Source organism: Helianthus annuus, chromosome 7 (assembly GCF_002127325.2).
Source record: "Helianthus annuus cultivar XRQ/B chromosome 7, HanXRQr2.0-SUNRISE, whole genome shotgun sequence".
Taxonomy (NCBI): Eukaryota; Viridiplantae; Streptophyta; class Magnoliopsida; order Asterales; family Asteraceae; genus Helianthus; species Helianthus annuus.
This window is the reverse complement of record NC_035439.2, coordinates 22,002,101-22,014,830: the sequence shown is the minus strand read 5'-3', so window position 1 is coordinate 22,014,830 and position 12,730 is coordinate 22,002,101. Positions and strand designations below refer to the sequence as shown.

Sequence of the window (12,730 nt, the reverse complement as noted above, 5' to 3'; positions counted from 1 at the left end):
CTGCTATCAAATCAGGACCATCTTCAAGAGTTGTGGATAAGGGAAAAAGTATTGTTGAAGATACTGAAGCTGGTATGTTAACAGAAAAAGAGTATTATCGGTTGGTACGAAAAGATATGCAAAATAAGATTTCAGATGTTGAGAAAGAAAGACTTGATTTGTTCCGTAGAAAAGTAGCCTCCATTGGTCCCTCTTTTGATTGGGGTCCACGTTTGGCTTTATGGAATAATAGGTTGAATGATCTGTCGTCTATCTCTTTTGACTCATCTTCCTGCAATGATAACAACGATGATCGTCGTCCTCCTAATGTTGCAGCAGTTGTTCGTCAATCGCAGCTAGGTAGGACTTATAAACGACGAAGAGTCGCAGGGAGTTCGAGTTCGTCTCATCAAGTTTTGAGTACGGAAACTTCATCAGTTGAAGTTTCACTTATTGTAGTTGTTACTTCTGTTTCTAGTGGTCTTTCCATCTTGGGGAGATCAGTTCCGCTTCCTGTGGTGACTGCACCGTTTCCAGTAGTTTCTACTAAGGAATCCATCAGTGTTACCACGTCTGTTGCTGCATCAACTCCTATTTCATCGTCGGCTATTCCCACTGCATCACTGTTCGACTTGCTTCCTACTTCTCCGAGTTCAAGTAATTTGTTTACTACATCGAAAAGTACCAGCTTGCCTCCATTACCATCCGCCTTTCATGGTATGCCGCCAGGTGCTACTCAAGTTTTCGTACGACCAAGTTCACCCACCGTTCACCTCTTTCAGAACCAAGAATGATTCGGCCAACATCTACAAAGACTGGGGCAACATCGTCTCGAGGTGTTCGTCTGAAGGTTGCTTTTGGTCCTCGTCCTTCTACACAACAGAAACAAAGTGCTTCAAGATCGTCTGCTCCACGACCGTCTACTCCAAGACCCTCTGGTTCAAGACCTTCTACACCAACTTCTGTTCAAAGACCACGAGGCGCAGCGAGCAGTGTTGAAATGCAAAATTTTCCTGAATTTGTATGCACTCAGTTTATGGATGTTCATAGAGTGGTGCAAAATCATCAAGAATGAATCAAGAAGCAGCAGTTAGAGATTGTTGAACTCCGGAAGAAAGAAGCTGCTCAGGATCAACAGATCACACACTTGTTTAATCAGTCAAAGCGTCAAGCTATACAGTTGGGCAAAGTAATCAAAGGATTTATTTGATAACTGTGAATTGTAAACGAAGAAAAAATGTCAACGGAACGTTCAAAAATGTTGCCGAAAAACGTTTTAAAGAATCCCCTATTTTTTTAAAAAATTGAAAACTTGGATTTTGATTGAATCGATCAAGGGTGTACTTGAATGCTGTTGTTATTTGAATATTAAAGACAAACAGAATCAAAGGAGTTATTTAATTCACATTCATCGGACGGGTTACTTCGGTGAAAAGTTCATCGTCCCTGTTTTCATAATTTTGGCGCCGGAAAAATTTTCACTCGAAATTACCGATCAGAATTTTAAATCGAAGCTTTATTTGATTCCTGGTCATCATATTGGACAGAAAGTTGCAAATGTGTTAGGTTGAAGAACAAGAAGAATGAATTGATGAAGTGGGTCTGAGATTTTATTAGGGTTTTAATAACATCACATGCATGAAAAGATAGTTTTACCCTCACATGCTATGCATGTGAAGCCATTTAACATGGATTAGTAACTGGGTTAGTGATAAAGGATGAAACTAGCAACAAAATTAATCTTAAAGGCTGGTTTTGGCAACTTTTAAAGATTAAGGCTGAAACCAGCAAGATTGGTGAAACTTAAAGGACGTTTTGTGCAATTTACTCTATAAAATTTTATAAAGACTTATAAAACGTTATATTTAATACGGTTCCGTTTTTCGTAAAATTTATATCAAAACGTAGATAAAAGTAAATACATCGCAAAACCATATTCATATTTTTATAAAACATTATATATCAGAAGTTATAAAACAAAAGCAAAAATTTGAATTTATTAATGTAACATCACTTGTGTGCAAATAGCAAAAACTTAGGTGTAAATAGTAGAACCCAACAATTAAAACCGATCACACGTTAGTAATTTCATATCAATAGAGTGATGGTCCATTAAAAAATACAAAATTTTTAAACACCTTTAGAATGAATGTTTTAGATTCAAGCCTCATATAAAACATAAATAAAAAGAAAATTGGGGTTCAAAAGGTAATAATTTCGTATAAATTAACAAAGATAATATTTATAAAAGTAAAGAAAAAGTCAACAAAAGCAGTAATTGGTAAGTTGTTACGGCATCTCCCTTCCGTCAATCGAAACCCTAATCATCTTTAACTTAGAAGCAACAAGCGTTTGTACGTTAAGAATAAATGCTTGTACTACATGCCATTAAATTAACAACCATGGTGGGTAGCCGCATAGGCGGAACTCATGACCCAATTAAATTGAATTTAATTCATAATTTATTAATTATTAATGTATAAAAAGCCCACATTCATTGCATCAAACCCTCCAACAACATCCCGGAATTTGTCGAGATCCGGCGCCGGTCGTCGGATTTCTTCTCATTCTCCGGCAACATGATGAAGCTCTCTTCTTCCGCCGTCGCCGCCTCCGTCCTCGCCGCCTCTACGGCGGCGCTCTCCTCCTCTCATCCTTCTTCATCCGTTCAGGTACATCAGTTTTTCCCCAAATTCTACAATTCTAGGAAGATAACTGTAATTAACTAATTATTGTTGTGGTTTCAGGAACTTAGAGGGGTGAAGGGTGGGGAAATGAAGGTCGAGAAGGAGAAATTTGCACCGAGATTTGATGGGTTGAAGTTTATCGAGACATTGGTGACGGCTCACAGGTGACCGGAAGTTATTATTTATTTGTTTGATTTTCAAGCCAAAGTTGCAATCTTTTTGTTAATTTTTTTCAATTCAGGAACAATTCGATGTAGGGTTGTGACGTTTTGATTTGGTTTGATGGGGTCGATTATTGTTATTGTTATTTTTGGTATTGTTTTGATTTGAGTTACAGATCCCATTTGTTGGGCGCCGAATGTATTGAAATGAAAACTATTTGAGTTTGTTGTCAAACATCTTTTCATTTAATTTGTTCGGATGTTGCTTTAGATACTATTGGATCTTGTTATGAGATGTCTGTTGATCTTTGATATTAAGCCTTTTTCAGATGAATTTTTGTGTGTGTGTAAAGCATGAGTAAATTGGGAAATGTTCCAGGCTGTGAAAAAAAACACATGGTTTTGGGTTTAGAACCCAACTCATAAGACCATCTGTATTGGGTTTTTGAGCCCCACAGAGGATGTCAATGTGCCACACATAGACTAAATTAAGACCATGGGTGTGGTTTGGGTAGTCCCTTTAGGGATTATCCGTCATGTAGGCGCCACATCAGCATGGGTGGAGGACCACCCCCTTGGGGACAGCCTTGTTATGTATATCTATGTATGTATGTATGTATATATATGTATGTATGTATAGGTTTATGTGAGAGGAGTCAGCCCGTCGCCAACGTCCTTGTTTGACTGATTGCGCCGTGACGAGCCCAGGGGGGCGGTGTGGCACGAGGGGGACGAGCCGGTGACAGGGGGGACGAAATTCTATGGTCTAAGTGTCATATTTGGTCGTAAGATCTTGTACTATATCCGAGAATTACCTGTTTGGTATTTGTCAGGTATGTACATGTTGGGTATCGGACATATTCAGAGGTATTAGGTATATCAGTTAGTGTTTTAGAAATAGCCGTTGGGATTTTCATGTTTTCTACTTTTTTATATGATTTTCATGTTTTCTACTTTTTTGTATAATTTTATCGTTCTGCGCCTTGGGTTAATTTTATTAATTATATTTAGATACTCCTTTCAGTTTTATTATTGTTAATTTGGACTTATTTTATCGTTCGGACATAATTATTCGACAAGTTTTCGGGTTGAAAATGTTTAATTTTATAAAAAGATGGGATTTTAGTAATATCAAGTATCCTATTTTTTGGTTAGAGGTATCCTCGTATTTTTTAGGGGTATCATTTATATAAAAACGTAAAAAAAATACTACGAATAAGGGGTTGAGCCGTAACCCGCGGTACAACTCATAATATTATGGTTTCGCTCCCGTCCCATGTATTCCCATCCTTTTTGTTCACCCCCAGAGCACCGTGGCCTCCACAACTAGATACAAACTAATAATCACACTTTTAAGTCTACCTACCCTCTTTAACCACAACCACAATTTTCCAACCAAACCCCAATTTTATTTCTACCCTATTTATCCTAACCACAACCACTAGTTTCCGACCAAACCCCAATTTTGTCTACCTTCTTTACCCTATAACCACAACCACTATTTTTCTACCAAACTCCAATTTTATGTCTACTCTTTTTACCCAATTTTTGAGGGGGTATTCCAGTTTAAAACCGAGTATGGGTTACTTATATAACTTTTTGTGGGTTGGGACAGGGATGTTTATTTGATTATCCAAAAACTGCTTACTCTCGTCGAAATGAATATAACTTTATACAAGTATTATAAACACTAGTGGTGAGCAATAAACATATTTGACCGAGAAATCCAAGACCAACCAAATATACCCTAATTGGGGCGGCCCTCTGTCTTGGAAGCTTAATGCAGTTGGTTTGGGACAGTTCGGTTCAAACCTGACTAAAATTGTAAAACCCAAACTTAATAACAAAAAAAAAAAAAATACTAAACTTAATATTGTTAGGGGCGTACAATGGAAACCAAACAGCTGGTTGTGTTCTTTGCTTCGGTTCTTCAAATGAATCGGATTTATATAAAGACTCTTGGTTTGGTGTTCATCTTTGAAATATGACGGAATATCATTATCGTCGATTGGCATAATTTCATCAGATTTCTGATCAGTCGTGTTCATCATTCAGCAGAAGTATCGGTTTGGTACTTCAATCATTCACCAATCTACAGAAGCATCATCGAGTAAGATTTATCAGTCATGCAACAATTGGCACAACTCACAAGCATCGTTCATCATCAAGTTCGATTTCTGTTCATGATCATTATGGTAATTGTTCATCATCTCTTCATTGATATCTCCTGCAAGTTCATGAGGCTACCAATATTCTGCATTTATTTTTGCTTGTTTTGCATTTTTTATTTTTTAGCTAGTCACATTGATAAATCCTCTAGTTTGGGCTGTTAGAAACGGTACTCCTGGTTAGAGATGGGCATAATCGGGTATTCATAAAACCCGGAACCGGTTCCAACCCGGAACCGGGTATGGATACAAGTGAGTGGAACCGGGTTCTCTGTGGAACCGGTTCCGGGTACAACCCGGGTACACGTCAATATATTTAGAACCGGCGTAACCGGTTTCGGGTACAATGGAACCGGGTACGGGTCCTGATGGAACCGGTTCCGGGTACAACCCGGGTACACGTCAATCATTCCGTTTGAAAGATATTCATTTCGTTTGAATATTAATCATTTCGTTTGAATCAAAAACGGCTGCATGTGATCATAAATGAAATACAATTAATCAGATCCACTAACATTGGAGGTCCAATTAGAGTAATTTGAGTCTTTGGCCCTTTTAAACAATACATGTGCATGTTCAGAATCACTATATTAATCGGCCCAATGAGAATAGAGAGTGTTGAATTACTTTGTCGGACATTGTCAACAATTGCATGTGAAATAATTAGGATTGTCAGTCTTTGAACGGCCCAATCATATTCCATTAGGTGTTGTAGTTGTCGGCCCATGTGGTCTGCTCATATAAACCATCGGTCCAATTAAAATCCATATCTTAAATAGTTGTCGGGTTTTTTTGTAATACCCGGAACCGGTTCCGGGTAGGAACCGGGTTCCGGGTATGCACCGGGTACGGGTTGGAACCGGGTACGAACCGATTTTATTTATAAAATGTGGAACCGGGTCGGAACCTACGGGTTTTTTGAACCCGGAACCGGTTCTACTATTAGCCGGGTAGGAACCGGAACCGGGTACGGGTCGGGTCCACTGGAATCGGGTAGGAACCGGTTTTTATGCCCATCTCTACTCCTGGTGTGCCTCCAAAATTCATATGAAGTTCATTGACCAAGGCCCAACATCGGGAGAACTAGAGGAGTCCGCCCAATTGATGCAACCAACATTCATTATGAATTCTCTATCCATATCCATATACTTCCATAAAAAACAACTACTTTTTAATTATATAATATTTTTTATACCTTTATCATTACCTTTGTTCTCACCCACAACCATTCTAAAAATATTAAAGAATATATAAGGTTTTCTCTCTCCAGATTTTTTTTTTTCATATATTTACAGTTGAACAATAACTTTTTCATATATTTTCTCTCACTTTCACTCACAAACACTCAAAAACACTAATAATCATTCCTTACAATATAACTAAACTCCCTCACATATTTTTAATGTTTTCATTGTGAATGCTCTAAAATGCATTTCAATTGCATATAGGGATGACCAAAATACCTGAGCTTGACGAGTATACTTGAAACCCGAAGTGTTTAGGACGGGTATACCCAATACCCCACGGGTATTGGGCCAGGTATGGATATGAAAAAAATATTTTACGGGTATGTGATTACTTGATACCCGACTCGATTACACTATATCCCCGTTTACCAGAAATATATACCCAAAAACTTTTATGTTTTATATTTATTTTCCTTTTAACTATCTATACTATATATAATATGGATATTAGAAGGGCAAGTTTGGTTATTTGGTCCTTTTATAAAGAATATAATAATACTTAGAAGCATGTGTACAATGCTTCAAAGCACAATGGGATTTTAGTAACTTTCCAACAACACCTTTTCGGGCGGCCAAATATTCACTCAAATTCAAAAACCACACTAACTTTTTAGGCGGCCAAATATTCACTCAAACTCAAATCACATGAAACCTCAAACCCTAAAGTTGAAATTCAAAACATGCGTCCCCCCCCCCCCAATCCCATGTCCCTCTATCTGTGAAATCAGACAAAGGTGGGCTCCGGTGGAGGAGACTAGGGTTCCGGCGAAGGTAAAGCCATCGGAGGATGAACCACCAGTGACCACAACGATTTCCCCCCATCGCTATTCTTCTTTTGAGTTCTCCCATGGAGAAACTGATGAACTTCTCCTGTGAGTTCTAAAGTCGCTGCTGTCACACCCTGGCTTTGCGGAAGCGTGGTTAATTTGGTGTGACTTCTTAATACCATAGCTTAACCATAACAAGCTATATGAATTTAAAAACCATGCAAGATCATCCATTAAATTAAGTTTGAAAAGTAAAATACCATAACATTGTCTCAATGGAAACACATCCTAACAACATAAACAATGTTCAACAGACACGAACATCAACATGACATAAACACAGTTTAAGAACTGTGACTCGTCCAGGAAAAAGTCACATCCCTTAAACTTGGACGACCTCGTAACTAGTGCAGTGGTTTGCAAGGCCATTGACATATGTGAAGTGCAAGTAGGAAGACTCAAACCTAGCAGAATTTGTGATGGGTACACAGTCACCACCTGGTCCATTAGGCGGGCTCAGGGGTTGGGCTCGCTACACCCAGATAGATCTACCGCTACTGTCCCTCGGTCCTACCTTGAGGATTAATGGCCTCAAGTTTCCGCCTACCCAATTCACATGATCTAATAATAACCCTCCTTACGCTAACCATACCATGTATAAAGTATTCGTAATCAAAGTAACATGTATTTCACCCCCGCAGTTTAGAAAACTGAAAACAGTTAAGAGAAAATGGGGACATGAACTCACAGCGGTGCGTCTCTACCAAGTATGTCTCCAAGTCAAGCAGCTGTGCAACGACCTACATGTACTAACTCTATTAGACGGACGGTCGTGCCTTAGCTTTATGGTTTCAGTTTTGGGAAATAGTTAGACAACTATTTCGTGTTTACATTCTGTGCATACTTGGTAATTATTTTCCTTCCCAAGGATGGAGGATTTAATACATGTGCGTTCGAAATATATTATTAAGTCTCACTTAATATATATTTATCTCTAATTCCAAAATATAAATATTTTTCTCAAAAATATTATATTTCTATTATATAAGATTTTCCCAAAACAATACCTTAACAAAAATACGTGTTCATAAATATTTCCGTAAAATGCGTAAGTTACGTTTTAACGATCGAGTGGTAATAATAGTTACCGGTGTAACTTATATATTTATCGTGAAGGCGTTCTTATTATTTTGGATTCGTTAACGTTCGATAATATTATTTTTACCCTAAAAATAATATTTATATACTTCACAAAATAATTGACAAGTGACGTTGTGAAAAATATATTCACTAAATATATATTTATCACGTTTAATTTTGTGAAAATCCCACCTCCGATATTTGTAAATAAAGTCGTGGCGAAACTTATATTTTGAAAACATGTCGAAAAGTGTTTCTAACACTTATAGTGAAAATAATTCTAAGTGTTAGGTTTTTGTAAAATTTCGCCAGAGTTTCCTCTGTAACTGGAGGTGGCCACGCTTTCAAGCGTATCATTTTCTTTTATAAATCAATCAACCAGTTTTCTTATTCAATCAAAACAATACTCAACACAACAAACTAGTTAATAAATATGTAAATCGCAAAGATTTCATGAACTTGTGATTTACTCAAAAATACGAAGTAAATCTCATTACTTTTAGCGGATCTTTATATAAATTAGTCCGGTTTCGTAAAAACCTTGCTTTTAAAGAAATTCCGTCTTCACAACTTCTCGTCATCTTTTACAAAAATTGTTATTTTGTCGAAACTTTGTGCTACGCAAGTGTTTACACACTTGTGTGTTCCAAAAATCATTCCTGTTAACGTAAGATCCGTCTTTAGAAAACATGATTTTTTTGATACTTGGTTCGTTGAAAATACCACTTGTAGATCCGTAGATCTACTAGTTTTAATCACTATTTTGTAAGTAAAATCATTTTTACACAAGTTCATGATTTGTGTGTGGTAGAGTTTCATCCTTTAACCCTTGTTACTTCCAAAACATCCTTATGTCATGATCCATGATCATGACCAACCCGGGTTAAATGATGATCCGAGCTACCACAACATAGATCGGGTCCAAATAACCACACAGAACAAATACTACAAGTTTTACACAACTTATAAGCTTTTAACCATCTTTTTAAGTGTTTTTAGTAAACTTTAATGCATCAACTTGTAAGATTACGAGTTTTAACCGTTACATATCCTTTTAACCACTTTAAATTAGTTCAAGAAAGTGATTTAAGCAACATACCACTAGCTCGAGGCTAGGGAAGAATCTAAGCACAAAATGAGAGGATAAAAGCAAGAGAATGAGGTCCTTCAAGCTCCGAGTGCACCAAGACTCCTTATACGTGACCCTTGACACTTGAATGATCTTGGAATGTGAAGATCAAAACCGAAAATATGATGGATGGATAGGGGAGTGTTCGGCCGAAGCCTATGGAGAGCAAGAGAGAGTGTGTTGTGTGGTGTTATGGAATGCAAGTGTTCTTGTGCAACTCATGTTACTTATAGACAACAATGAGATTAAGATCCAATGGTTTTTGTGTTTCTTAGATATTAAACATCCAAGAATTAAATAATCAAAAGTGTACAAAGTATGTCCCCTAGATGGGGACGGTTTCTAAAGGGGGGGGGGTTCTTGGTTAGTTTGTAACTATTAGTTAGGTAATAGTTAGATAAGTTAGTTAAGTTAGGGGTTAACCCGGTTAGTTGTGCGTTGTGCTTTAGGGCGGGTGTTAGGGTATTCAGGGACCCTAACTGGCTCAGAAAAAGACTAATAATGTCAATGGCAATATTTTCATGTTCCGGATAAAGTCCGGTTGTTCGGTTGGATAGTAATCCGTTAAAGTGACAAAGCTTTAAGGTGTCGTTATAATTATTTTTAGTGACACAACTTATTCTCGACACTTTGGAAAGTGTCTAGTAATATTTTTCTCATGTTTTGGCACTTTATTAGCTAGCTAGAAGCTGAGTTGTTAATTAAAGTGCTGAATTTTGTGCTTAGTGTACGTTTTAGGCACATCCAGTCATTGTAACTTATTCCTAGAGACGCAGTTCTACAACCCTTGTATCCCTACACTCACTACTAGTGTAGTAAAATATTTTTTTGGCTCATATAGGCCTTAGAGGCAGTATCTGCCTGGTGCTAGTTATGACAGCACGTTCAATAGGTTATCCGTTCATATTACTACTGTGCTTTTGTGCATCATGTTTGTCACTAAGGTTTAGCATGTAAATAATGTAGTGACAGTAAACAGAGTATGATGCAGGTATGTACAAGTATCAGAAATCAAGTAGCAGTTTGTTCACAATTTCAGGTAAGCACAGTAATTAAGCAGTAATCAAATATTAATCAAGTCGTACGGAAACCTGGTTTAGTGAGGGTTGTCACATTCTCCCCCCGTTAAAGAAATTTCGTCCTCGAAATTTGTACTACCTTAACTCCTTTTGGTCACGTCACGCCAGTATAACATCGAGGTAGTTAGTCATCAAACCGCATCAAAGCTTACTCACACTTGGTGGTTCCAAGAATATATAGCAATTCGCACCCTTGTGTTAAGAAGGTGGGTGTTCTTAGCAGTTGATGTTAGAAGTACAAAACGTACTTTACGTATAGCCTAACGCATTCCAGCTAGCAGGGGGGTCCACAAGAGAGGAGTTTCAACTAATAAGATCCTCCATGTCCGGTTGCAGTATCCCGGCGAGTTTTCACGAAACATAGCACCCTCTATATAAATTCGGAAATTTTCAACTCCAATGAAATGGTAAAAGTGATCTGTCAACTCCCAAGTAGCCGAGTGGCAAGGTTCAGTGCGTTGAATATTTTGATTGGCGAGAATACACCGAATGAATACAAACGAATCTGGTGTATTCTTGCTTTGATTTGTAGTTGCATCAAGAATATGTAATGACAAGTCAACAAAAGTTTATGTATTTTGCGTGGAACGGTTGTCCATGATTAGCACAAGCTACAAGTTTGTAATGACACCACCAGGTGTCGCAATGACATAATTTCATAATAGTGGTGATTGAACAAATTCACCGTGTTTGGGATCAGATGAAGGTGTACCGAAATAATCTGAAGATTTGACTTATGCCATGTTACAGAGTTTCCAATTAAATACGGAATATCAAAGAACCACTGTTTCCAATCGAAGATGAAATGTAATAAGCATCGCAAGGCATTTGATTGACAACTAAGGAATCGTTAGGAGGTACATTGTGCTTATGGAATGAATATATGTACCATTGTCTTAACACACAATTGTGTTGAGACCGCTTTGATTGTGAAGATCGCAAATGGATTGTTAACAACTTCATAGAGAATTGAATTCGTATACGAAGTGAGTAACCAAATTAGCGCAAGCTTCAATTTTGTGAAAATATCACCGCAAGGTATCGAAATAGATCAAACGTTTTAATGGAGTCGTAGACCAACCAAATCTACTACAACTAGAAACAAAAGAATCTTTGCCAGAGTATTAGAATATGATGCTCTCAATACATCATATGGCGCCTTAAATCAAATATATGAACTAGATAAGTTCAAGCAATTGAACATGGTTTCAACGTAACTCAACAATAAACGTATGTATCAACAAGGGAATCTTGGCAGGGTAGTAAACATGTAACTTGAAGGAAAACGGTTTCGAGAACATGTGTTGACTTGATAACAAAAGAGTCAACAATGACAAGAATGTAGCTCATTCGAATCACAAACCAGTGGTTAGATTTAGCTACGTAATATCGGAGCTTTAATGAAACGTTTATTCGAAATGGAACCGCGTGCGTAGCAAAAGGTGCATGTGTGGCAAATAAGTTTCCAAGAAAATGGAGCAATGTGTGTTTGCTATATTGAAGAAATGACCAAGTATTCGAAACAAACATGTGTTCGCTCTCAGCGAAAGAAATCAACGTGATGCAACTACTTTGAGGGGAGCAGAAATGCAATATCTACTCGTTAGGAGTAAGAGTGAAGACTTCAAAGCAAATTTAAGTACGAAATGACAAGTTTGTCAAGTTGGTAACGTTTGATTGAGTTGACAGATATGGTTCCTAGATTGTAAGGCCTCTAGTTCCTCCAGATTCCGCACCATGTGTGGATCCGACTTATACATTGTGTAGGAGGCAGCATTTTGTTTATGTCTAAGCACAATCATTGTCCCACAATTTCATCCTGGTATATTCCCTGAATTTCTCTGCTGACGATGTTTGATCGTCGATCAGTCGTATAGTAGTAGTTGGATCATCATAGTCAGTTGTGTAAGAAGTTCATTAGTCTTCAGCAAAAGCCACCGACTCTTGTATGTTAGCCCGTTCGGCTCCTGGTCATTTGGAAGTTATTCGCCCTTTCTTTTGGTGAGCAGAACTGAGGTTATCCAAAACAAAAGTTTTGGTCTGTTATCTTCCTTCTCTATCAACCACTGAGGTTGCACTGTCAATCCTTGCATCTCCGAAGGTGTAAGTCGCTCGAGGTGCTTTGGCTACAGGCGCGTGGCCTGGAAATCAGATTGATGCAAAAATTCGACTTGTCGTCGAGGAGATTACCCTGGCAAGTCTTTGAGGAAGACTTCAGGGTATACTCCGATCACGGGGGTATTGCTAAGTTTTAGTTCTTCGGCTCCCCTATCCCCGACATGAGCCAGGAAGCAACACATCCTTCCCACAACAACTTTCGAGCCATAAGTAATTCGTGATTGGTGGTGGCGTATCCTGCTTCGTGAGTCACAA

At 37.9% G+C, this 12,730-nt stretch overlaps 1 protein-coding gene across 3 annotated transcripts; it reads left to right on the top strand.

Annotated features, from left to right (window-relative positions):
* The first annotated feature begins 2,441 nt into the window (after positions 1 to 2,441).
* Positions 2,442 to 6,496, top strand: LOC110868079. 3 transcript variants are annotated; one of them, XM_035975144.1, is made up of 4 exons: positions 2,442 to 2,651; positions 2,727 to 2,830; positions 4,886 to 5,022; positions 6,444 to 6,496. In XM_035975144.1, exons 1-4 carry the CDS (start codon positions 2,559 to 2,561, stop codon positions 6,479 to 6,481), a joined length of 372 nt encoding a protein of 123 aa, XP_035831037.1. In that variant the 5' UTR covers positions 2,442 to 2,558; the 3' UTR covers positions 6,482 to 6,496. The 3 variants fall into 3 exon arrangements, 2 of the variants coding, with proteins under 2 accessions (XP_035831037.1, XP_021972859.1); XM_022117167.2 differs by having other exon boundaries at positions 4,883 to 5,022; XR_002552154.2 differs by lacking the exons at positions 4,886 to 5,022; positions 6,444 to 6,496 and adding an exon at positions 2,908 to 3,122 and having other exon boundaries at positions 2,454 to 2,651.
* The last annotated feature ends 6,234 nt before the right edge of the window (positions 6,497 to 12,730 follow it).

What these genes read in the sequence shown, in the direction of transcription:
- LOC110868079 (XM_022117167.2), top strand. Translation starts at nt 2,559, where the DNA reads ATGATGAAGCTCTCTTCTTCCGCCGTCGCCGCCTCCGTCCTCGCCGCC. An exon ending in ATCCTTCTTCATCCGTTCAG is followed by an intron (nt 2,652 to 2,726) that starts GTACATCAGTTT and finishes TTGTGGTTTCAG; the next exon opens with GAACTTAGAGGGGTGAAGGG. An exon ending in TTCTGTTCATGATCATTATG is followed by an intron (nt 5,023 to 6,443) that starts GTAATTGTTCAT and finishes AATTGCATATAG; the next exon opens with GGATGACCAAAATACCTGAG.